The sequence below is a fragment of the Alligator sinensis genome, unplaced genomic scaffold (genome assembly GCF_000455745.1).
Source record: "Alligator sinensis unplaced genomic scaffold, ASM45574v1 scaffold60_1, whole genome shotgun sequence".
In the NCBI taxonomy this organism is placed as follows: domain Eukaryota; kingdom Metazoa; phylum Chordata; order Crocodylia; family Alligatoridae; genus Alligator; species Alligator sinensis.
Window position 1 is genome coordinate 3,883,608 of NW_005841858.1, and position 22,685 is coordinate 3,906,292.

The window sequence follows — 22,685 nt, forward strand, 5'->3', positions numbered from 1 at the left end:
TAAGAATTGTTTTTAATAATAGAGTCAGCTACTTAGTCATGGTTTTCTTGGACACTATTTCACCTAATGTACTGATGCCAAATAAAACAGAAAGCTGATGGATGCTCTAAAGGCTTTAATCTGCAAACCTGAAATGAATGAAAAGCCTTTTCATATCTGGAGAGGGGCCTTGAAGGGCCCTGTTTATTGGGGGTGGAGAAAATATGCCAAGATGATAGTCCCCTCCATAACTGAGGAGAAGAAATTAATTATAATTGTTGCCTCCAATAATAATTGGGAATTAGACAGGGAGTTGGGGGTGGGAGGAGCATTCCAGATCTTAGAAGAGATTTCTCTCATACCCATCTCAATTTTCCAGTTGCCTTCTTTGTACCACCAGCTTGTGTATACGTAGCACTAATGAAAAGCACATGGGAAGTGAGTAGATCCTACTTCTGTCCTGAGTCACCATTATGTGGTATTCTTTACATCCTATAATTATCTCTTAATCTTAAAGGAAAACCCATAAAATGCTGGGAGAGAATGGTTCCTTGTATGGAAAGGCCCCATTCTCATGAATGAATAGATGGTCTCAGATAAATGCATGCTAGAGAGCTTGAAAAGACAAATGTGACAGAAGCAGGACCAGAATCCTCAGCTTCTGCACTAGGACAGGTGTTCTTTGGAAATATAGTATCTGACTTGCTAAGTGAGCTGAAGAGGCAAACTCAGCTCTGGCATTATGTTACTTCTGAGTGAGTGCTTTGTAATAATAATAATATTCTTTTAATGTAATATTTGGTGTATAATTTCCTTATGATTGGTTTGGTTTCTCTCTCTTAAAGTGAATTGAAGACATTCCACAAGTGGCACCTGTAGAACAGTGCTCTAGTGTGTGGGCACAGGCTCTTTTGCCTATTTCCCCTAAAGTGGACCCATTCTCATCTGCTCCAACCTGTCATCTCTTCTTTCCCATCCCAAGCTCCTTGACCTAGTCGCATTATTTTGACCTGCTCAGTCCCAGCCATTGCTCTTCAGACTTGTCACTTATAATTCCAGTCTCCTTGTCCAGCTGGTGCCAAATAGTTTTTCCTCCTAATTCTAATCCAGTCTGTCTTTCCCTGCTCTCCACCAGTTCATCATCTCATTATCCCTCTCTGGGCTCTTCCAGTATCCGTCTTTTTCTGCTGTCTCCTCCTGCAGCTCATTGTCCCTTCTTCCTCTTATATCCCAGCTCCTTTCTCCTCCTTCCTATTCACCCACATTCCTCCTCAGCCCTGTCTTTCCCTCCTCATCTCCCAATTCCTCATTCAATCTCACTACCTTTCCTTACAGGCGCTTGCCTCCTAACCCCATCCCTATTTGCTCCACAAGCTCTCAGTGCAGATCTCTTGCCCAATATGCCATAGTCATTGTCACAACACTCGCATATAATTTTTATTCCCCAATTGCTACAGATTCCCTGCCCTGTCTGTGTTGTCTGATTTTTCCATGTCAGATGTTATGGTTTTATCCTCTATCCTATCTGGCACTATCACAGGAGATATTGAGAGTGAAGGACAGACATGAGTGCCTAGTTCCATATCAAGGGCATGAACTGCAGCAGCAGTGGATGGAAAGTCTGGTTTGTTGCCTGTAACCTTGAGTTGGAGAATACCATATTGTCTTGCATATAATACACACCTGAATATAATATGCACCTTGTTTTTGAAAGAGAGCATGAAAGAAAAAAGGTCTTAGGTAAGTAACTGAGTAGCAGCCGCTTAAACGACAGGGGGAGGGGAGCCTCCTCTGAAACTTTCCTGACAGCATCTGGCTTTGCACAGGAGCACAACTGGAAGGGGAAACCATTCCTGAAGCCAGCTTGCCTGTCTCCCCTGCCACGGGATGACCAGAGGCAGATGCACACACCTGCCGTCTGGGGCAGCAGGGTGCTCTGTCTGTCACTTTCTCCGACTGGTGGGGGTACAGGACAGGGGGAGGGAGGTAGCAGTGGCCACAGCTCGGCTCTTGGCTTCAGCCCTGAGAACCTTCCTCTTCTGCCAGTGCAGGGATGGGCCAGGTCTGGCAGTGGACTGAACCCACATACCAGCCCACTGTGGTACACTAGGTCACAAGCCATGCTCCAGGTCCAGTGCATAGACTGTACCTGACCCAGCATGCTGGATCAGACAGGCGCATGGGGTTGGTCCATTGCCAGACCTGGCCCATCCTTGCGCCAGCAGAAAGGGAAGGTTGACAGGGCTGGTGCCTGGATTTGAACTGTGGCCACCACTGCCTGCTTTTTTTCACAGCTGGAGAGAAGGCAGCAGACAAACCAGCCTACAGCCCTGGCTTCTGATGGATCAAGCACTTTTTCTCATTGACTCTGTGTGGCGTGGGCATGTGGCCCCACATCTGACACATGTGCCGGCTCTATCTGGTGCACGGGGTTGGGTCGTTCAGCTGATAGAGTTTCCCATGGGTCCAGATATTTGGCAGCAGGGGAACAGTGGCAGCACTTTCATGGATCCTAGAGCAGTGGCAATTAGCACTGACACTGCTCCCCTCCCACCACATTTCCAGACCCCTGGGGAGCTGCATTTCTCACATACAGTATGCACCTCCATATTTCACCAGCTGGTTTTGGGGGAAAAGCAGTGGTTTCTGTGTGAGAAAATATGGTACTCCTTTGCTTTGTAAGTGTGGCAGGTACGGTTGCAGGACTTGTGGGAATGTCGAGCATGCTAGTGAAGAAATGTCAGCATCTAAAATCTAGTAAGTTTCAACCAGGCGTGTGCAAACTGTCTGCTTCTTCAAAAGCTTTTAAGTTGAATAGATCTGGCTAGATTTTTGTGGAAAACACAAAAGATGCCTCCCTCCCCCCAAAAAGGACCCCTTGCAAATTTCAAGTCATTTCCTGAACCCCTCCCCCCAAAAAAAGAAAAAAAAATCAGTATGAGGCAGGAGTTCAACTCAGATACCTAGTTTGGAGGAAAGAAAATTAAAAAATTGAAAACAAAGTTTTATAATTAGAGGTTTGGGGCAACCTTAACTGCCTATAATATATTATAAAAAATGCCTGGCAGCGTCTGGTATAAAGGTTGCCATTCCATGATTTTAAGATGATCGATTGTGGTAAAATCACAAGGCATCAAAGTATGTTTGGTTAAAATAATGTTGTTCTATCTACTGTGGTATAGTATGCATATGTCATATAATAGAAAAAGAAATGAGGAGTGTTTAAACCAAAGGACGTTTATAATTTAGACCCATCATCCTAGTTCATGGTCAGAGGCAGAAAGAAGGAATCACATTTGTGGATTTATTTGCTTTGTTTTACAAAGTTTGGAAGTCACTGTAGAATTTAAGATGTTACAAGCCCCATAGTGGATGGATTCATAGTTGGCAAATACCTAGTTGGTCTAATAAAAGATATCACCTCTTCCACGAGTTTTGATTCCTTAGGCCAACGTGGGATACTTTAGAGTTACAACATGTATTTATTTCTTCAAATGACTCTGCAACTTACCACATGACTTGCATTTCCACATCGTGCATTTGTTCATCTTTGTAGGGTCTGTGCAAGAAAATATAAATGTGAATGAAATGTCACATGAAGGATAGGTAGTTTATTAGGTTGTATGTTTTATTTTCTAAGGAAACTCCATTATAACAGTATTGCCACTGGTACTTCTTTATTACGGCTTCAGTTTTGCAGGAATTTTTTATGCTGAAACAGACTGGAGACATCCCTCATGACACCCTATTCTTTTGCATGTGGAAGGAGCAAGTTAGAAGATATTGGTAGGGGCCAGTCTCATGACTGAAACCCTGTTTCTTTAAGGCCTGATTTGGGAAAATGTTGAAATATGGTGAATGAATTGGGAAGTTCAGAAAACTGTTCTTTGGTTAAAGTTTAATAAAACAAGTTGAACAAAAATTGCATCCATTTTCTTAAACCAGAGTCAGTTATGTGCAGCCTTTTTTTTTGCTGATCTCACAAGGGTTGTGCCAATATTTTGTATGTTCTTGCCACATGCTGGAGTGAGTATTTACTTGAGAAACCAGACTGAATCTGTGGGATGAGTGTCTGCCTTAGCTGAGAACTTTCTTGGCTGGGCTGACTAAGATCAACGTTAAATGTGATTTAAATGTGTATTTTATTGACTCCGGTGCAGATCCTCAGGTGGTGTAACTCAGCACAGCTCCACACACCAGCAGTAGAGCTGACCTGATCTATTTAAAACAGTAGGAAAAGTCCAGCTCTCTTGTTACTGCAAATTCGTTTTTTCTTTTACCTATCTTACATAATAGTCAATGCTTTGAGAGTGGTTCAGAGTGCATTTAGGCCCTGCGTGCTTTTCTTGATGTGTTACTGAGGTACCGCTGCACGGACTATAATAAAAGTATGACAGCTACAATTCATTGACACCAAGCCTCCTAATGGTTCCACGTGTCAGTGCGCAATACTGTGGAACTGTTAATATGCGCATATTAAGCACAATATCTCATAAATAATCTTTTGATGTTACTACACATTGGAAAGAGATCACTGTATATGTGCAGTAGCTGATTTTCTAATATAAACAGGACTTTTTAAAGCATAAATGAAAACTCAGGATCCAAAGTTACACAGACCCCTGCAGAATTTCAGCTATCCAATCCAGTATGTATCTGTTGATAGGTACTTCCCAAATTCTTCAAGTGTTCCTCCTCCTTTCATCATTGTGCATTTCATACCTCTCTGTGCATGTTTATATATTATATATACATAAGAATGCTTTGTTCTGCTTTTAAAAGCTTTTATTAGGTTCCATTATCCTATATGTTTATATCCCTATTATGTGTGGCTATACATGGGAATTCTTTTATATATGTGCATGTGTGTAAAACAGAATTGTGTATACATTTAATATATACAAATTATTATCTATTATAAATATATATACTCAAAAATGTGTACATATTATATAAAGGTTACTGGGGATATAGAGATATATAAAAGATAGAAGAACCCAGTAATTGCCTTTAAGATCAGAGCACAAAGCATTACCTTGGATTTACAAGGCCAGCCAGCAACAAAAGAGCAGTAATTTATGAGCTCAGCGTAAAAGAATAGCATAATTGCATTAAAAATTAATGCTAATGAACACTAAAATGGGGAAGGTGGTTATGATGAAAGTTTGTATTCATCTTCCCTGGTTTGAATGATGGCTAGTGGCTTGATTAATGGCTTAATTTCTATCAATTAGCGGGGAAAAATCTCCTACGAGACAAGGGTAAATTGAGCATTGAATTACATATCTTGCTTTTGTGTGCTGAGAAAAAAGAGCTGCGTATCTCTGATATTAGCCACAGTGACAAATGTGGTGTGCCCTGCAATGTCTGCATTAGCTCTCCTGACAGGCTGGTTGTGTGTGGTTATGGGGTGTTTGGAGATGGCTGGCAGACAGCATTCACTGGCTAGTTCCTTAGAAACATACAGCTCTTCCATCTATAGAATTTTAATTAGAGTCAATAAGAATTCCAAAATTAAAATGGACAGCTAACAGCAGTGGTGGAGTCTGTATTCTGTCTTTAATCTGGAGCAACTAAAACTGGTTTCTTTTACTCTGTCTATTAAACAAGGCAAACATCCAGCAGCTTTAAACACATTAGTGTTGTTTCCTAACACTTTATTAGCTGATAGTGACTTTTTCTTTGATTATTAAAAATATATTTATATTTTTAAAATACACAGAAAACTGGGTGAATATATGAAATAGCATGGATTTAAAAATAACAATTCAATGCCATTTTAAACATTTAGCTGCAAGAGAAACTCGAAGGTTCTTGATTTATATAGCACTTGATTTCAAAACTTAGATCCTTTGAGATTCCTATGATGTTGTTTCTTTACGAATTGCTTTCTTTTTTTCTCCTTGATGCAGTGATCCTTCCTAAGGGGAGAAAATAAGTATCCAGATTTGCTTAAAAACAAAATGAAAACCAAATTATAGTGATGTTGTTTGAATCACTGTAGTTAAAACTGAAAAATATAAGTTGGCAGTAAAATGCTGCTTTGGTTTAAAAATGAAATATATAGCCTCAAGCCATGGTTGCTCATTTTGGAGTGGGCTTTTCTTTGTTTCTGTCAATTTAGAAATTAACTACTTTTTAGAACTGCAAAATCACGAAAAGAAAATAACATGAGACTATTTCTGTAGTAATGGCAATATAAGTGGACCAAGAGCTTCAGGAAATTTTATACACATCTAACAGCTTTTTCCATGATTTTTAGCATATTAAAGTTATCCCTTGTACTGTAGCCATCAAAATGGCATAATAAAGAAAATCAGCATTTAAAATCTTGGTTCCAGATTCTGCTTTTACTGAAGCTAACATATTATTCGATAAATGTTGGTGGAGATATTTGGGATGTAATTTAGCACAGAATGTTACCCTGAGAGAGCCCAGAAATACACCCAAACAGACCACAGCAACTCAGAGTTTATAACATACAAATTTTGCCCCAGAATAAACACACCTGCACAATCAAGACAGCTGTTCTGAACTTCTGTAGAAAGTCATTATTTCTTAATATTACTAACATTTAGCTAAACAGTTAAAAAAAATCTTGGCTTAGATTGGATCAGTTTCTTTTCATAGTTGGACTTGTTCCCGTGACAAGAGCCCATTCTACAGATTACACCACTGTTACCTCCCTAGCTGAAGTGTCAGAGAAGAGATACAGAACTGAACTACAATAAAGTTTGTACATAATCATCTGGCTTTTATGTGAATTATGGCTGGCACTGGCAAAGATGGATTTAAAACTTTATTAAGAAAATGTTAAAATTATAGATATTACATGGCTTGGTGGATTATCTCTTCACCGGCAATCAGTGGGAACAGACCTTTAGCACAGGACAGCCTTTTGCTTTTTGAGGTGCATTTTACCCATAATGTCGAGGCCCTTTGCAGAAGTTCTCCTTCATAGGAAATACGTGGTGAGCCCCTGGCTGGTGTTATCTTCATGGGGGAAACGTGCTTCCTCAACATGTCACCTAAGAATGTGGAAAGTTATATGCATAACATTTAGGACAGGTACAGACATTATACTTTTACTGGTATAAGTGATTGGAAACCAGTCTATACCCATAACAGAACAGAAGTTTGGCACATAAAACCAGTCTATGCCAGTAACAGAACAAAAATTTGGTGCTCAGACTGGTTTTAAAATGGCAGAACCAGTCTAAGATTTGCACACATAGAGCACACCCCCCCCCCCCAGGTGAATGTGTGTTCTGATCTAAACTACACCACTTCCACAAAACCACGCAACTCAGACTGATTCTGCCTTGGGCTTTTTGAACCTTTCCTTAGAGATGGTAAAGACAGACTGTTCTGCACAATCCTATTGCCAGTGCAGAATTTTTCCTTATGCTACTACCTTTTTGTCTAATTTAGTTTACAGTATTTTAATTTGTTAATAACTGTTAATGTCACAAATGTCTAAACCATGCAACTTTGCCTTTCCCCTCTAATTTAGACAAAAGTCCACATTACTTGGCACATATTGGTTTGTTCCAGAAGCCTGTTGTTGTCTTTTTTTCATACATTTTTTGTTTTGTCCTTTGAGGAACTTTTGCATTGATTTACTAAAGATGTGTGGTATTTAAAAGACACTGTAAATGTGAATATCATGTTTCTCTCTGAAAATTCTGCAGTGTTACAAGTAAACCTTAAGCTTACTGTAACTAAAGGTAAGGGGTATTTGTCTCTGTTTTCAGTTACTTCATTTAATCTATTTGACAGAAGTTTGGATTTGAGCAGTTTCATTGCTTCCCTGTATAATCATTTAGTTCTTTTAGCTGAAAATGACTTATAAACAAAGGATCAGAAAAAAGTGTTTTTCTATAAAACTTTTATGGAATGGATTTTTAATAAGTTAATTAAAAACATGTGACTGTAGGCCCTACCACAGTATCCAGGCAGTTAAACATGAAACACTGTCTAGGAATATACTTACACTGTATTCTTTAATCAGAAACCCTTTAAGAATAGCCATTTAGATTTGGTTAGCACCACATAAAAATCAGTTTATTTTTATAGTTTATTTTAGTGAAGGGTGCAGCAGTATTACTGTTACACAAGAAAAACTATTTGCAATAAAATTGAGGTGCTTAAGGCAGATTTGTGGATACTTTACAAAATGTTAATAATTTTGAAGAAGTAGGTTTTACGGCTTTTAAAATTCCAGGCAGAATTCAGGAGGAAGAAAATGTGAAACAAATAGGAATAATCAGGTGTTGGGATTGTTGGGATTTCAGGGGTGGGGGACAGATGAGGATAATTGTTTCTTCTGTTGTCTTGCTTTAGGTGGTGTGAAAGCTTGGGGTTTGAATACACTTAACTTGTAGGATAATGCCACCTGCTGTTTTTAGTGCAGCATTGCTACAATAATTGTGTTGATACTCAGATGATTTGAGCAGATGGACTAAAACAAGCTCATCACATGAAAGACTTCCCAATTGTATCATACAGTTTTATTAAGTATTATTCTGTGTATTTGTCTTTTTCTCTCCTTTGATAATAAACTAAAAGGATAATTGTTTGTAAAATGAGTTTAATTGCAATTCTTATCATAGAAGTAAAAGCTAGCCTATTTATAAAAAATGCCATCAACAATCACCAATACAATATTTAGTTTTGTATTTTTCAGTAGGTCCACAGTAAAAGGACTTGCTGTGCAATGAGTTAGTATTGATTTTTTTTTTTTTTTTTTTTTTTTTGTCTGTAGCCTCTTAGCTTTCTGACTCCATTATTTTTGATTTTACTATGAAATGCATATCCTTTCTACTGACATCTGACAAACAACATATGGAAGTCATTTTATCTACCAATAATGTGTTTGTCAAAAATATCATACAGTAATGGATTATGCTTCCTTCCCGTCCATTTTCACCAAGTTAATGTCACTAATGTAATTCTAAAAACATTCAGTGCTTTTGTTTCTCTTAGTAACTTGTCATTACTATGGGTTTGTATCTAATTCATGTAATATACCATAAAAGGCTAAATACTGTGGTAGATGCGTCATACAAGAATTGAGCAACTGAACTTTTAAATCTGCATTCATCTCCATTCTCTCTGAAATCTATTGAATCAATCTTTTTTTCTTGATTTTTCTACTGCACTGCCACAGTGGTACCCGAGTATATTGTGCCTTCCTTCTGTACAAGTGCATCTTTGTTCAGGGCCCTTCCCAACTATCAGTATCCACTTTTGGACTAATGCTGAAGAACTCAAGGCTCCTGTAAAAAGATAGGAGTTGTAGGCACCATGCGCCTCTGCATTCTACTTTGAGCAGATTAGCATCTTCTAAAAACTTTAATCCCCATTCTGAGCGTAGTAAAATAAGCCCTATAGACTTTCTGGGACATGAGTGTTTTATGGGTTTATATAGTGTTTGTTTAGCAAGGCAAATGTTTATTTCATTTGGTTTCCAATCATCACATTTATTAAAATTATGAACTAAGAGAATGGGCATAGTTTATTTTTTCTAAGATGTTAGTGCCTATACAATATTTTTCAGTTATTAAAAGAAACAGTGAAAATCTCATTCTCGGCTTGAATTAGATTTAGATTATTAGGATGGCAGATATGACTACATTACTTGAGGCTGTTACAGAATTGCTTTTCAGATGCAATGTTTCCTGCACTTATCTGAGTAAAATGATCAATATATAGCTTTTATGCATATCTGGCATGTCCAGGTGTATTGGCCCCTCTCCCTTCCCTTCTCTTGCCATTTACCTTATCTGTTCAAATGGAACTGTGAGCAAAAATAATTTCATAACAAGAAAATTGTAGAACTAGTATGACACTTGCAGGCACTAATGATCCATCTTTCACTACCTTCTGTCTTGTGTATTATAGAAAGGTCTTCACTGCAAGGGCTGTCGACTTCTCTGTGTACGTACAGTGCTAGCACACTGGAGTCCCCTTCTTGACTGGTCACAGGATATTACCATAATAAACATAATAGATAATATTCAGAAACAAATGTGATGGAGAGAAAAAGTCAGTTAACATATAACTAGTATATAACCTTAGCCACATGGGTAGGGCCCAGATTTTACTGCCACTGCAGCTGTACCTGGGACCAGCTAGGGAAGATCAGGAGCGCTGTAAACTGAGTGTGAGGTAGAAGCAGAAATGAGAGCGGCACCAGCACAAACACTTCCTTTAGATGTTAATGTGAGGAAAGAAACAAACTAGTCATTATTTAGAAAAATGTTTTTGTAATGCTTGGCTGATGAAAATGAAGTTATGCAATTAATACTTCTTGTCCTTGCAAAAAAATATACCTGGGTATTGGACAGCTACTCTGTATTTTTTTTGTTCATCTTAACTTTCATTCAGTCATCATTTGAATATTGTCTGAGGCTAGTTTCCATTGAATTGCATAAGAGAATTTGGGGGGGGGGTATTTTTCCCCTGAAGCAAATAAAAGGCAAGAATACATTTGCTGTATATATCTGGATTTAGAATTTTGTATGTAGAGCAAAATGTATATCTTCACTGGCCATGAAAAGGATCAAAGGGAATTTGTAGTGTACACATCACCTCAGGAATATTATTTGGAGGAGTTCATTGAGTACAAAACTTATCTATATCAGAGTCAAAGATCATAATCAAAACATTTCAGTTCACATGCAGGCTGTTGGAAGAACTAGCACAGAAGCAGGACCTTTATGACAACGCCTTCTTCCAAGCATCAAAAATTATCCTTTCAGTCTCAGGGTCACTGTTTCTCAAGCATATATCTGGTCTTTATCTGACTGCATCAAGCAGAGCCACCTTGGTTATCTCTTGTCCTGCACACTATACCTGGCCATCTCTGTCCATAACTTGGCAGGTCAGTGTGTTCTGAACTAGTAGTGGAGAGCATCAAACCTCTCGTTCCACTTTTGAATTTTCCTTGTAACAAAGGAATTGTGTCATAATCCTGCTTTTAAGGCACACTCAGATCACTGCAGATTCTTCTGGAGTAAGAGAAGACTCTGTCCTAGGATCTGACTACTACTCTATTTTGGGGTGAAATAACTTGTCCTAAACTGCCCCCAGCCACCAAAGCTGTTTTCCCTGTCTGTATTACTTTGCAGTGGCAGCATGTAAGAAGCACAGGACAGACAAATATTCAACAAATGGATTCCCAAAAGAATAGGAATAGGAAACTCAAATGGACCTTTCTAGGAATCGGCCCCATTAATTGTATTTTCTTCTGTGCCTGGCTGTCATTACAGGCAGTAGAGACAAGAACGGGATACGAAAGGACTGGTGGCAGATTCCCTGTTATATCTGTGGAACAGTACAGGAAACCCTTGCTATCTGCAGGTTCGGCATTTGTGGTTTCAAATACTTGTGAATGCTGAACCCACATTTTAAATGCACTTTATGCACTTACAGGAGCTCCTCGGGAGTTCTGTGCTTGCTGTTGCCAGGCTCCCGCCACCACCACTGCTGCCGTGCTCCGGCCGTCACTGCCGGAGCCCTGTCCCGTCCCCCCCAGCTGCCAGGGGCACTGTGTTCATGAGCACAGTGCCTTATTCATGGATTTCGCCATTTGCGGGGGATATGAAAACGTGTCCCCCGCAAATGGCAAGGGTTGCCTGTACTGTGCAGGAAGGCTGAGTTATATTGAAGCTGGAGCTCTGGCCCTGAAACTGGTAGGGATGGGCTGGACTGCTGTGTAGGGATGAGCTGAGGGGTTTTGAGTATAAACAGAGGGCAGGTTTGGGCTAAAGAATGGACCTAGGTGCAGGTAGCAACATAGACCTATCCTTACAGCTAAAGACTGGTGAATGTTGTTGCGTGTCTATCATGAAGTGAATTAAATGTATGAATGAAATACTGCATGCATTTTGAGAAACTTTCAGCAAATAACTGAACAATACAAAAACTTTCAAAATAGTATAAATGTTTTCCAGTGTGTATCTTGAGGAGGGAGGCTATATTCTTATCTATTTTTAATAGCTGGTATCCAGTCAAGCATATCTAACTTGGGTCATGGCTTGTATTAGACTTTTTCTGGTATGTCCATATATGTAAATTATTTTTTTTTTTACTTTGTTCAAACAAAGTATTAAAAGTCTTAAATATAACATAAAGAAGATAATATTGGACTGTTGCTCAGTTTTAATTTCCAATCCCCTTTTTAATGAGAAGTTTTAAGACATCTCCGTTTTAGTAAAGTAGAGCATGAATTTGACCTAGAATATGTAAAACCCTGCATTAGTATTTCCCTTCTGTTTCTTACCAGTTACATCTTAATGTCATTGTGTCTAAAGGTCAATAGAAAAAATATTCGCCTGATGATAGCTGAGCATATAGGTTTTGTGTATTTCTTGTTATAGGGCTCCAGTAGTACCTGATGCATCACAATAAAGTGTATTCTCTTCAAAATAAAATTTGAGGCTATGCTTTTCGCAGGTGCCTAACAGAACATACGATTTTGTAACATTTTTGTACAAAGTGCAATCATTTGAGAGCCTCAGAATGAATTGAAGTCTTCCAATATTGCAGGGAAATTTTACTTTCACAATTAAACAAGCAGCTGAAATTATTTGTCAACACAGCCACACGATATAAACATCTGATTATCATAATAGCACACAGAACATTTGAGAGTTTTATATAGAGGGGAGTTATATAATTAATCTGCTTTCAATATTTTGGCTCTATCGATCATAGTCATTAATGTTGGTGATACATGACTTTAAATAATTCCACAGGAGGTAGAGGAGATGGTTGACAGCCAGAAGACTACTAACATCAAAGTCAAATTTAAGCTAGAATTAATATTAGTATTTTAACACTTCAGAGGTATTCACCCTGACGATTCAAGATCCCTTGTTTTTTTCCAGTAAATCTACATGCTGCAGATCTGCAGTTATCCTGTACGGGCTTCTATAAGACATTTTTATGGCGACATCATGAATGACATCACACATTAAGCAATAATAGCCTAATTACTCCTGTTGTTCGTAATAAAGCATGGATGTTTCTGTATAACAGAATATTTTAGCATGCATCAGAAGGCTTTTCTGGTGTATATTTCATAAGTAGTAAAATATATTCAGTGAGTATTGCATAGGCACAGCATTGATCATAAGCTTACACTAACATATACTGACATTATACCCTCTTTTGTAGACCAAGCCACCCTAGTAGAACAAGTAAAACGAGTAAAAGAAATTGAAGCTATTGAAAGCGACTCCTTTGTTCCACAGACATTTAGATCAAGTAAAGAAGTCAAAAAGGTAAGTTTGCAGTATCCCATCATTGTGTATAACCCCATGGGTGCCTAATAGAAGCTGCTGCATTAACAGCTTCGATTCACACTTCATATTAACAATCTTAATTCCCACTATTGAAGTTGAGACAAAAATGAACCTACCTAGTTGATGCAATGTCAAAATCAACATCACTGCCAGGAGTTGAGTGTTTGGAGTTAGGTAGAATATATTGTCAAAAGGACAGCAAAGTCAAAACCAGGTTTTGTAGCTGGGGTTTTTAGAACCTTTTTTAAAGTCATTATTTCAAAACCCAAAGATTTAAAAGTCAAAGGAGAAGCATGGGTCAGAGAAATCTTCAGGCAAAGGTAGCGAGTTCTTCAAGAGCCAGTAATGTTAATCTTGAGTGGCAACAACTAAATATTAGAACCATATCTATTCACTGAAATAAGTGTCCTGATGTCAGAAGACTCCACGCGCCTGGGAGCCAGGGCCTGAAAGTGACTTTAGGAGCTTAACTGAATACATCCAGTTCTGAAAGTTGTGGCCTTGCTCCTTGCCGTTGAGTCTTTCTTCAGAAGCCAGACTCTCTTGCCTTTGTCAGCAAAGGTCATAAGCAAATGATGGTTTGATTGTGACAATGAAATGTTTATAATCCTCACTGTTCTGCAATTATTTTATTGTGTATTTCTTTACTTTAAAAAATTGCACAGCTTTTGAACAAATGTGATCTAATACAAAACTGCAGCTTTACTCTTTCACCTGCATATTTGCGAGTGTCTCCTAGCCTGTTCTGTATTACTCGCCCAGGCAATTCCCATTAACTGTTCTCAAAAATATATAGGTAATGACCAGGGATCCTGGTTTTCTGTTTCCCACGGAAAACAGAAAACCACAGATTTCCCATTTTTATCAGAGAAAACACGGATTTTTCCTTTTAGAAGAGAAACCCATGGATTTCCCCCTTTTGCAAAGAGCTCTGCAGGCTGGCAGAGTTCTAGCCTACAAGAGCTGTTTGCAAAAGTGGAGGGGGAACCCTCAACCCTGCCAGGAGGGGAAGGCAGGGGGAAAGGGCAGGGCCCAACACACTCACTTACCAGAGCCTGATTCAGGCTCACTCTTCTTGCTGGAGGTAAGCAGGGCTTGGGGGCTGCGGGGCAGGGCTGGTGGGGGAAGCTGGCTAGGGCCTGAGGGAGCAGAGAGGTTTACAGCCAGCCAGGCACTCCGGCCGGAAGGGGGTTTGCAGCCTCCCCACTTCCGGCTGGAGTGGAAACCCCTGCCACTCCTGGCCGGCTGCAAACCTCCCTGCTCCCTCAGCCCCCAGCCCGCTTGGGGCCTACACGGCCAGGCATTCTGGCCAGGAGTGGGGGTTTGCAGCTGGCCAGGAGTGGCGGGGGTTTGCAGGCAGCCGAGCACTCTGGTCAGGAGCAGGCAGGCTGCAAACCCTGGGTCACAAACACTGTGCTCCCCGCCCTACTGCCCTCTCCCAGGCTCTCCAGAGTGTAGCGTGTGTGACTGCTGCGACAGGGCACAGCGAGGCCACACACGAAAGCTGCCTGCCACTGCAAGCTCCATGCTGCCCTGGCCAGACTACCTCTGCATGCACGGGGGCAGAGCACATCTGCCCTGCCCCCCCACACACAGATTGCAGGGGGAGGGGGCATGAGTCCCCCCTGATCCCCAGGAGTGCATGCTGCCACTGGGAGTTGGCCCTGCCTGAGCCTGCAGCAGGGGGGGAGCCAGCTCGTGTTCCTGCTCGAGCAGCTGCTGCCTTCCATTGGGTGCAGGGGGCTGTGGACCTGGTCCCTGACCCCATAGTTCTGGCAGCTGGGGGCCCCCTCCAGCAGGGCTGGGGGGACAGCAGCTGTAGGCAGGGGGCAAGGGGCATAAGCAGGGATGTGGGGCTGTGGGGGTGGGGAGTGAGGGACACCAGCATGGCTGTGGGAGGCATTTAATTTAACCACAGATTTTGCAATTTTTTATCAGAGAATTTGTGATTTTTTTTTTTTATCATGGAAAGCCAGGATCCCTCGTAATGACCGTGATTGTTGTGTGGATCAGTTACTAAATGGATATATTTTGGACAAGTGAAGAGAACTAAGTGCTAAGTTATGATATTGTAATTCTTCAAAGTGTCAGGGATAGTGTTCTAAAAGATTGATGATTTTTTTTTCCTTTTAGTCAACAGAACCTGTTGAATTAAAATACGAACCTGCAACTGTAGGAATGGGAACTGCTGATACGTCTAATACTGAAAAAGAAATAGCAACTAGCAGCATTCCTACTGCCATCAAGTACCAAGATGACAACTCTTTAGCACATCCAAATGTAAGAAAGTTGATATTTATTGCACCCTTGAAATAACACTAACAGTTAATTGGGTGGAGGCAAGGTCACATGACCAAAGATCATTTACTAACAAGTTTGCCATTCCTATGGAAAGGCTCACATAACCCATAAACTACAAAAGAAAAGTGCTAAGATATGGGCCTACTAGAGTTCTGAATAAAATAGAAATTTCAAAGTGAATGTGATTGTCATTTTGCATTTTTTTAAAGTTTTTCATTTAAAAAACCTTTTAGCCAAGATGTACAATATTGTTGCCGTTACTGTTGTTGGTTGAACTGAATGATACTGCACAGTAAAACAAAAAATGCTTCAAAATTTGCTATGATTTCTGCCATTCTTAAAGAGAAAGAAACTTGGTAAGAAATGAAAACTTGTATGGGAGCGTTAAGATTGGAGAGAGAATCATGGCCCAGTTAGTCGAGAAGTTTTCTCCGTTGTATGATATTTTCTTTGTCCTGATGATTCTTCCATTATTTGACCCCTTTTCTAGGGATAATAGGTTTCCCTTGTAGATCATATCTCCAGTTAATATATAAAATACATAAACTTTTTTCTGTTCATCTAATGAAAGATTTAAATATAATTGTCCCAAAATTCCTAAATTTTCAGAGTGGCATAGAATTAGCACAATGAAACACCAAAGTAAGCTAAAACAGTGAAACCAAAGTTCCTCTTTAAGCCTTCAGGGGAAATAACTGCAGGTTTGTGTAGTTTGACAGTAGACCAACTAGTCTAATCCAAAACACCTCACTTATCATAGCCTAAAATTAGTCCTGTTCCACCCTGCTGAAGTCCCTGAAAAAATACTTACACTTTTGTGACATGTTTAAAGTAAGTTGAAATTTTAAAGAGATGTACTTATATTGATTCAAATATTTTGTGATTGCTTTTAAATTGAAGTCAAGGTGTTGACACAGAGATTTGCACAAGATTATTTTGAATGTTTTTTTTATCTTGAATTAGATAGTGGTGCAACTTGCCTACCTTGACCTCACCTCTGGGTCTGGGAATTCCATCTGAACTAATGCACATCCCATATAAGCCTCATCCCATATCAGAATGAAAGTTGACTAATGCATTTTAGGCGCCGTGGTCAAGTAGAATCCCTTGCTTGTGTGCTTTAGGTCTGCTAATGGGTACTTCCAAGTTTTTGCCGTTATTTCAATATGCAGCTGTGGTTTTCTAGTTGTATCCACAGCACAACGTGATTATACTTAATCCAAAGAACTGTAATAGTGCAATATTGGTTTTGAATTTTTTGTCATGCAAAAGTAAAGAAATCCAAGTTAAAACTTTGACAGCAACGATTCAGATAGACACATTGCACACATGTCGTGTTTTGTTTGACTGTACTAAATACACCTACTATAGACATAGTGCCCATACGGCATGACAGAGATGTGTTGCTGTGGAAACTTTAACTTTCAATTTCTTGACTTTTTTTCATTGATTGTGATCTTAATGCTATGTTAATATAGTTTTGCATTTAATTTTCTTTTTTGGAGGTGGGCAGGTTGTTTCTTTTGACATCAGTGAAATATGCAGTATCTGTATCACTATACTGAGCAGTATTCGCAAACCCAAATCAACAACACAAGGTTATAAGTAGCTGTGTCTTTCTCTCTCCCCTCTCCCCCTTTCCCCTCTTACAGCTATTTATTGAGAAAGCGGAAGCAGAGGAAAAGTGGTTCCAGAGGTTGATCGCTCTTCGACAAGAAAGGTTGATGGGCAGCCCAGTGGCTTGAACAACTTACAGTAAATGTTATACAGAATTCTCCATGAATGCTAATAAACTTCTACCATACACCTGTAGTTTTACTTTTTAAGAGATGTTAAATTCTGAATATGAGTTGTAAGAAGAAAAAAATGAAATGTTTCATCTGAATTAGAAAGAAATCTGTTACTCTCACATATTACCTTCTGTTTATTCATTGATGAGATACTTGCGTTCATTATTTAGAACAATTTATATATAGGTAACACTTTAAAGGTGAATGAAAAAGTGAGACTGTCAAAGACCAGACTTACTGTATTGGACCAGAGGAGAATAAATTATACCTCCCTAGGCCATCAAAGCTTCTTGTACCCCAAGAGGAATTCAGACCAAAATTGGAAAATTATGTTGCCACTCTTGCCTTGCCTCCTGCTTTTTGCCATACATAGGCAGCTTTTAAGTCTGGATCTCTACAAGCATCCTGCCAGCAGAGGCTGCTAAAGGGATGGGCTGAATTAGTGCATCCTACTATCTACATTTGCCTTATCCTGGCTCCTTGATAGTATAGTCCACCTCTGCTGGAATAGGAGTACAGGATGTGATTTTTCAATGGAAAGAAATGTAAAGTTTAGATCCTCTTTTGTATCTTGCTATCAGGCTCCTCCAATCCAGTAAGTGTGTGAGATAAATAAGTGTGTGAGATAAATAAATAAAGTGTGTGAGTTTATCTTTTTTTAAACCAAATTTGTACAGATTTTCAACAGCTTTGAAGAAATACATTTCCTAAATAATTTTAAACAAACTCAAGATATTAGCATTCTGAAGAGGTCAGCTTTGTCTTTGACCTATTAAGGGAAAATGATTTATATACTGCTGTGTGCACTGGTACAGAAGTATATTGAACAAGACTAATGGCCTGCTCAGTTCTCAAAGTTAGACGGAGGGAGCATTTTGGAATGCAAGGTTTCCAGTTAGCTATGTGGGCCTCTAAAACAAAGAAGGGTTGTCACATCTGGGTAGCATTTGGCTCATGAACAAATGATAAAGTTATAGTTTTGACAGTGAGGGGAAAGTAACTCAAAAGATGACTATTTTTTCTTGTTCTCTGGTGAACCCAATGAGTATATTTCAAAACCAAATCTAAAATTCCATTCATTCTTCAAACCACATTGACAGCTACAAAATGAAATGGAAAAAAAAGAGTTATTTTAAGGTACCTAGCATGTCTGTAGTAAATTTTTTTTTTCAGAAAGATAACAATAAGCATTGTCTTAGGGACCTTGGAAATGACCTGTACTGAACTACATCTTTGCATGGACAAATGCAGACACTTTTCTTCATTGCCTCTCTTTTTGGTATAGACTTGTGCAAAAGAGGTAATGAAAATTTTGGGTAGATTAATGGACACACAGGAGTTTTCTTTTAAGGGGGCAAAAAAGATTAAAATATGTCAGAAGGCAGTTTCTTTTTTAAAACAAAGTCTCACTAAGACATTTTAAAATTGCTTTTTACTTTTAACTATGCCAAATCCCCTACACCCAGAATAAAAAAATTGACATGACTTTCAGAATCATAGTTGAAATGAATATTTTAAAAAATGATCTATTACTTGCGTTGTTTTATTTCTCATTTACTGTTATCTTTTAATTTATTTCTTCATCTCTTCTATATGATATTCAACATCCATGCCACTTGCAAGCCATATACCTGCATTTCCAACATTTCACAGTCCTATAATTTGTAATAATTTTTATTCATAAGGAAGCTTATTCATTTCACAATTGTATTTTACAATCTTACAAGGTATTTTAATTTTTTTCAAAATGATTCATTGTTGAAAAAATATTATTCCTAACTCTGTAGGCAAGGCCCATTGCTTGGTGTTCATCAGTCAATAGCAGAAAATCACCAGAAAGCCCCTTCTGGGAGATAACAATGAGCAGAGTATCGCAATGAGATGGGAATGGCTTTCAGTTCACCTGCAAGAGAAGACAAAGGCCCCAGAGCTCCATATTGAGTTGCGCCAGAGGTCATTAGGAATACTGAGCATGTTATTCAAAACCTTGATTTTTATGGTGCCATTTGCAAATTGAATTGAATAGCCAACAATTAACAGAAGCACTGTACAACAGTATTTAAGTTAATATATCTAGACCCTGCGGAACATAAAATAATGTAAATGGAATGCCACCTTCCATCGGGAGTGGTGCCCTCTTCCCTATGAATTAAGCTAATTATGTTGCATCAAGCACAGTTTGTCACACTTGTAAGGGATCAAAGACAACCAAACTGCGTGTGTGCACTGCCATTTTTAAAAAGTACCATCCTAGACAGAGTGACGCACACCAGCGGATGCTGTTTTTTTAAGGTACTTACATTAGCAGTACCGGCCAGATCCACATTGCATAAGTTTGATGTAATTTTGGAAGCTTCCAGAATCTCACTTGACACAGGAGCCATCAATCTCTCAATTCTTGCAGGAAGGTGAGTTTTTATCTTGGGTGTCCAGTTGTACTTGGGAATCCAAATTGTGAGCATTTTAATGCTAATTAATTTTTGTAAAGTTTCTTTGCCAGTAACTTCCAAGGCTGTCAGAGGCAAACCTAGTCTAAGGTTGCTGGATCAGCATTTAGGAGTCTTTACCTTTACCATTATGAGATTGTGTTGATGCTGGAGAACATCATAGCCATAGTTCACTATTTGTGCAGCCCCACTTGTAGCAAAACTAGGAGCTGTAGGGATGGCAGGACTCAGGCATTTTTAATACCTAGAGTAAACACCCAGGTCCTGTTTATTACCACTTGCATGACTGGCATCATCAGTAGAGAATTGCAAAGTTGTTAGTGGTGAATCTGGGCAGTAGTAAAAATCACTCTGTAGGCTGAATCTACTCATCCACAGACAAGTAAGGGTTGTGTCAGGCTAGAGCCTAGAGATGTTTGGGTGATAATTGTTGAATTTTGTGGACATGACTTAACATTAGGCCAGCTCTGATTGAAGTTGTTCAGCTTCCTCATAACCTGTTAGTTTAGCTTTTACTGTCGAGTATTCTGTGAATGATTAAATAAATTATTCAGTTTTCCTGTTAATGTAAGACAGACACTTCAGCCAACAGGAATAAAATATATGAGGGCAGACAATAATAGTAGAAATAAATCCTGTCCCATTACTAGTCATGCAGGAATAAGGAGGATTTTGAAAATCTTACTGATTAAAGCCATTTCACAAGATTGGACCTAATTTAAATACAAGGCATACCCAAAATAATAAGAATAAACAAAAGTGTCATTAATGAACCATTTTTGATTGAGAGAGAGAAGGAATACAGGACAGAGCAGAACACAAGTCTGCACAATGCTTAATGGGTATAAGAATCATCAGTGAATATGAATTAAGGGCTATGACTGGGACAAAAAGTAAATTTTTGCTAACTGGCTCTCATTGCACATTGATTTATTTTCCTGATGCCACCCAGACACCAGGTCTTCACCTAAACCTGCTCCCAGAACATCACTTCCTTAGAAGCCTTGAAGGTGTCTTTCATCTTGATACTTGTGAATACCTCTCCAAAGCTTGTTTCCTTTTTGACGTGTTTTCCAATATTCTCTCAGTTCCATGATGCTTGGGGGGGAAAGAGACAGTAGGACTGTGTGAAGCTTAAGTCCCTGATTCAATTCAAGGGAGATTCGGCCCAATTCAGTGGCTGAATCGCCAAATCTGAATTGAATCAGGAGACCCTTTAATCTCTCCAAATTGAATTGGAAACCTCCGAATGTATTCAGAGAGATTCGGATATAGACACAGCTTTAAATGTTTTTTCTGCATACCACAAGGTACCAGGTGGCTCGTGAATGCTGTGATGGTGGGGGAGATGGAGCATCCCACAGGAGTGTAGGGAGCTCCCCAGCATGCTCGGCAGCAGACCTGGAAGTGGAGCACAAGCACTTCTGGTCCACTTCTGGGTCTGCCAGGGAGCATGCTAGGGAGTCCCCCTGCACCGCCCCTCCCCCCAGCTCTGCAACTGGTGCCTCCTGAGTCTGAGCAGGCACCCAGGGTCCCCCAGGCCAATTGCTGAGCCAGGGGGTGCAGGCCCCCCCCCACCCACCCCACGTGCTTGGCGGAAGACCCGGAAGTGGACCGGAAGTACCCCTGTGGGATGCTCCATCTGCCCCATCATTGCAGCGTTCACGAGCTGTACCTGGTACCTCGAAGTATGTAGAAAAAACATTCAAAGCTGTGTCTATGGTTGAATTGCTGATTCTCTGAATCAGCATTGAATTTTCAGATTTGGATTCGGCCGAATCAGATCGGGGACGGTGATCCAAATCAACTAATTGAATTACTGTCCCCGATTCGGCTGAATCCAATATGGCCAGTTTCACACACCCATACTGTATAGTCTCAAGACTCTTATCTTACATCCAGTTAGTGATATTATGTCACTCAGGATTTATGGCACTAGTCCATGTAGGCTGGTTTGTACCCTCTCTCTTGTTTTTGGCTTTTGGATATAATTAAAATGTGATGTGAATTCCACACATGTAGTTTAATGTTTCACTTGTGGTGGAGGGTGCATTGACCCTCAGTAAATGAACTGTGGGTTTGTGAAAGGGACCTGGGTGACATCCCTGGTGAGAGAAGTGTTCTATTTACCTATATTGGCCATGGCATGGTAAGCAGTACATGTCCTCTTATGTTACCGAACTATTGTGCCTTAAAACTGGAAAAACTTGTGCAAAAGGGAATTCAGTAATTTTATCCTTCCAGTCTTTCAGCTCTTTTCTGCTACTGCCAACAAAGTTATAATGCAGAAATCTATCTTAAAAACTACATTGATAAACTCACTTCTCCAAACAGCACCAGAGAGGATTTTCTTTCATTTAAAATCAAATTGGTGTGACTTGTTTGGATAATTTTTAGGGGAAAAGCTCATTATCCTATTACCAGGTTCTTGAGTTATTGACCATTTCTATAGTTCACTTTTAATTTACTTGATAATGAATTAATTATCCTTCTTTGTTTGGATACAATTGTTGTATCAACAATCAGTATTTTACACTGGCATCTTTAAAACTACTGTCATGGGGGAGTAGTTCAAATTCACCCTCTTGATCCTAATTTCAAAGGCCCTGAATAGAGTAGAACTGGGCAGTTTTGACCATTTCTTCATCAGCAAGCCAAAAGCATAGCTAAGTAGGGTTGGCATGCTGGTCAATTGACTGCTCAAATATTGTCAATTGACTGTATATTTTTTTTAACCAGTCAAAGATAATAGCAATTTTACCAAAAAAAAAAAACCCAAAACAACTACATTTTTGTAGTTTTCTTGACAGAAACATGATTTTTTTCAAAATGTTTTGATACATTAATGGAAAATTCGT

The 22,685-nt window shown here is 39.3% G+C and overlaps 1 protein-coding gene across 1 annotated transcript in view; it reads left to right on the forward strand.

Annotated features, from left to right (window-relative positions):
• Nucleotides 1–18,871, forward strand: part of RSRC1 (arginine and serine rich coiled-coil 1) — a 329,106-nt gene extending 310,235 nt beyond the window's left edge. The window contains exons 11-13 of the mRNA XM_025215036.1: nt 13,162–13,268; nt 15,423–15,569; nt 17,243–18,871. Of these exons, the coding sequence (XP_025070821.1) occupies nt 13,162–13,268; nt 15,423–15,569; nt 17,243–17,335 (347 nt within the window). The 3' untranslated portion in view covers nt 17,336–18,871. The remainder of the gene's footprint in view (nt 1–13,161; nt 13,269–15,422; nt 15,570–17,242) is intronic.
• Nucleotides 18,872–22,685: the final 3,814 nt, after the last annotated feature.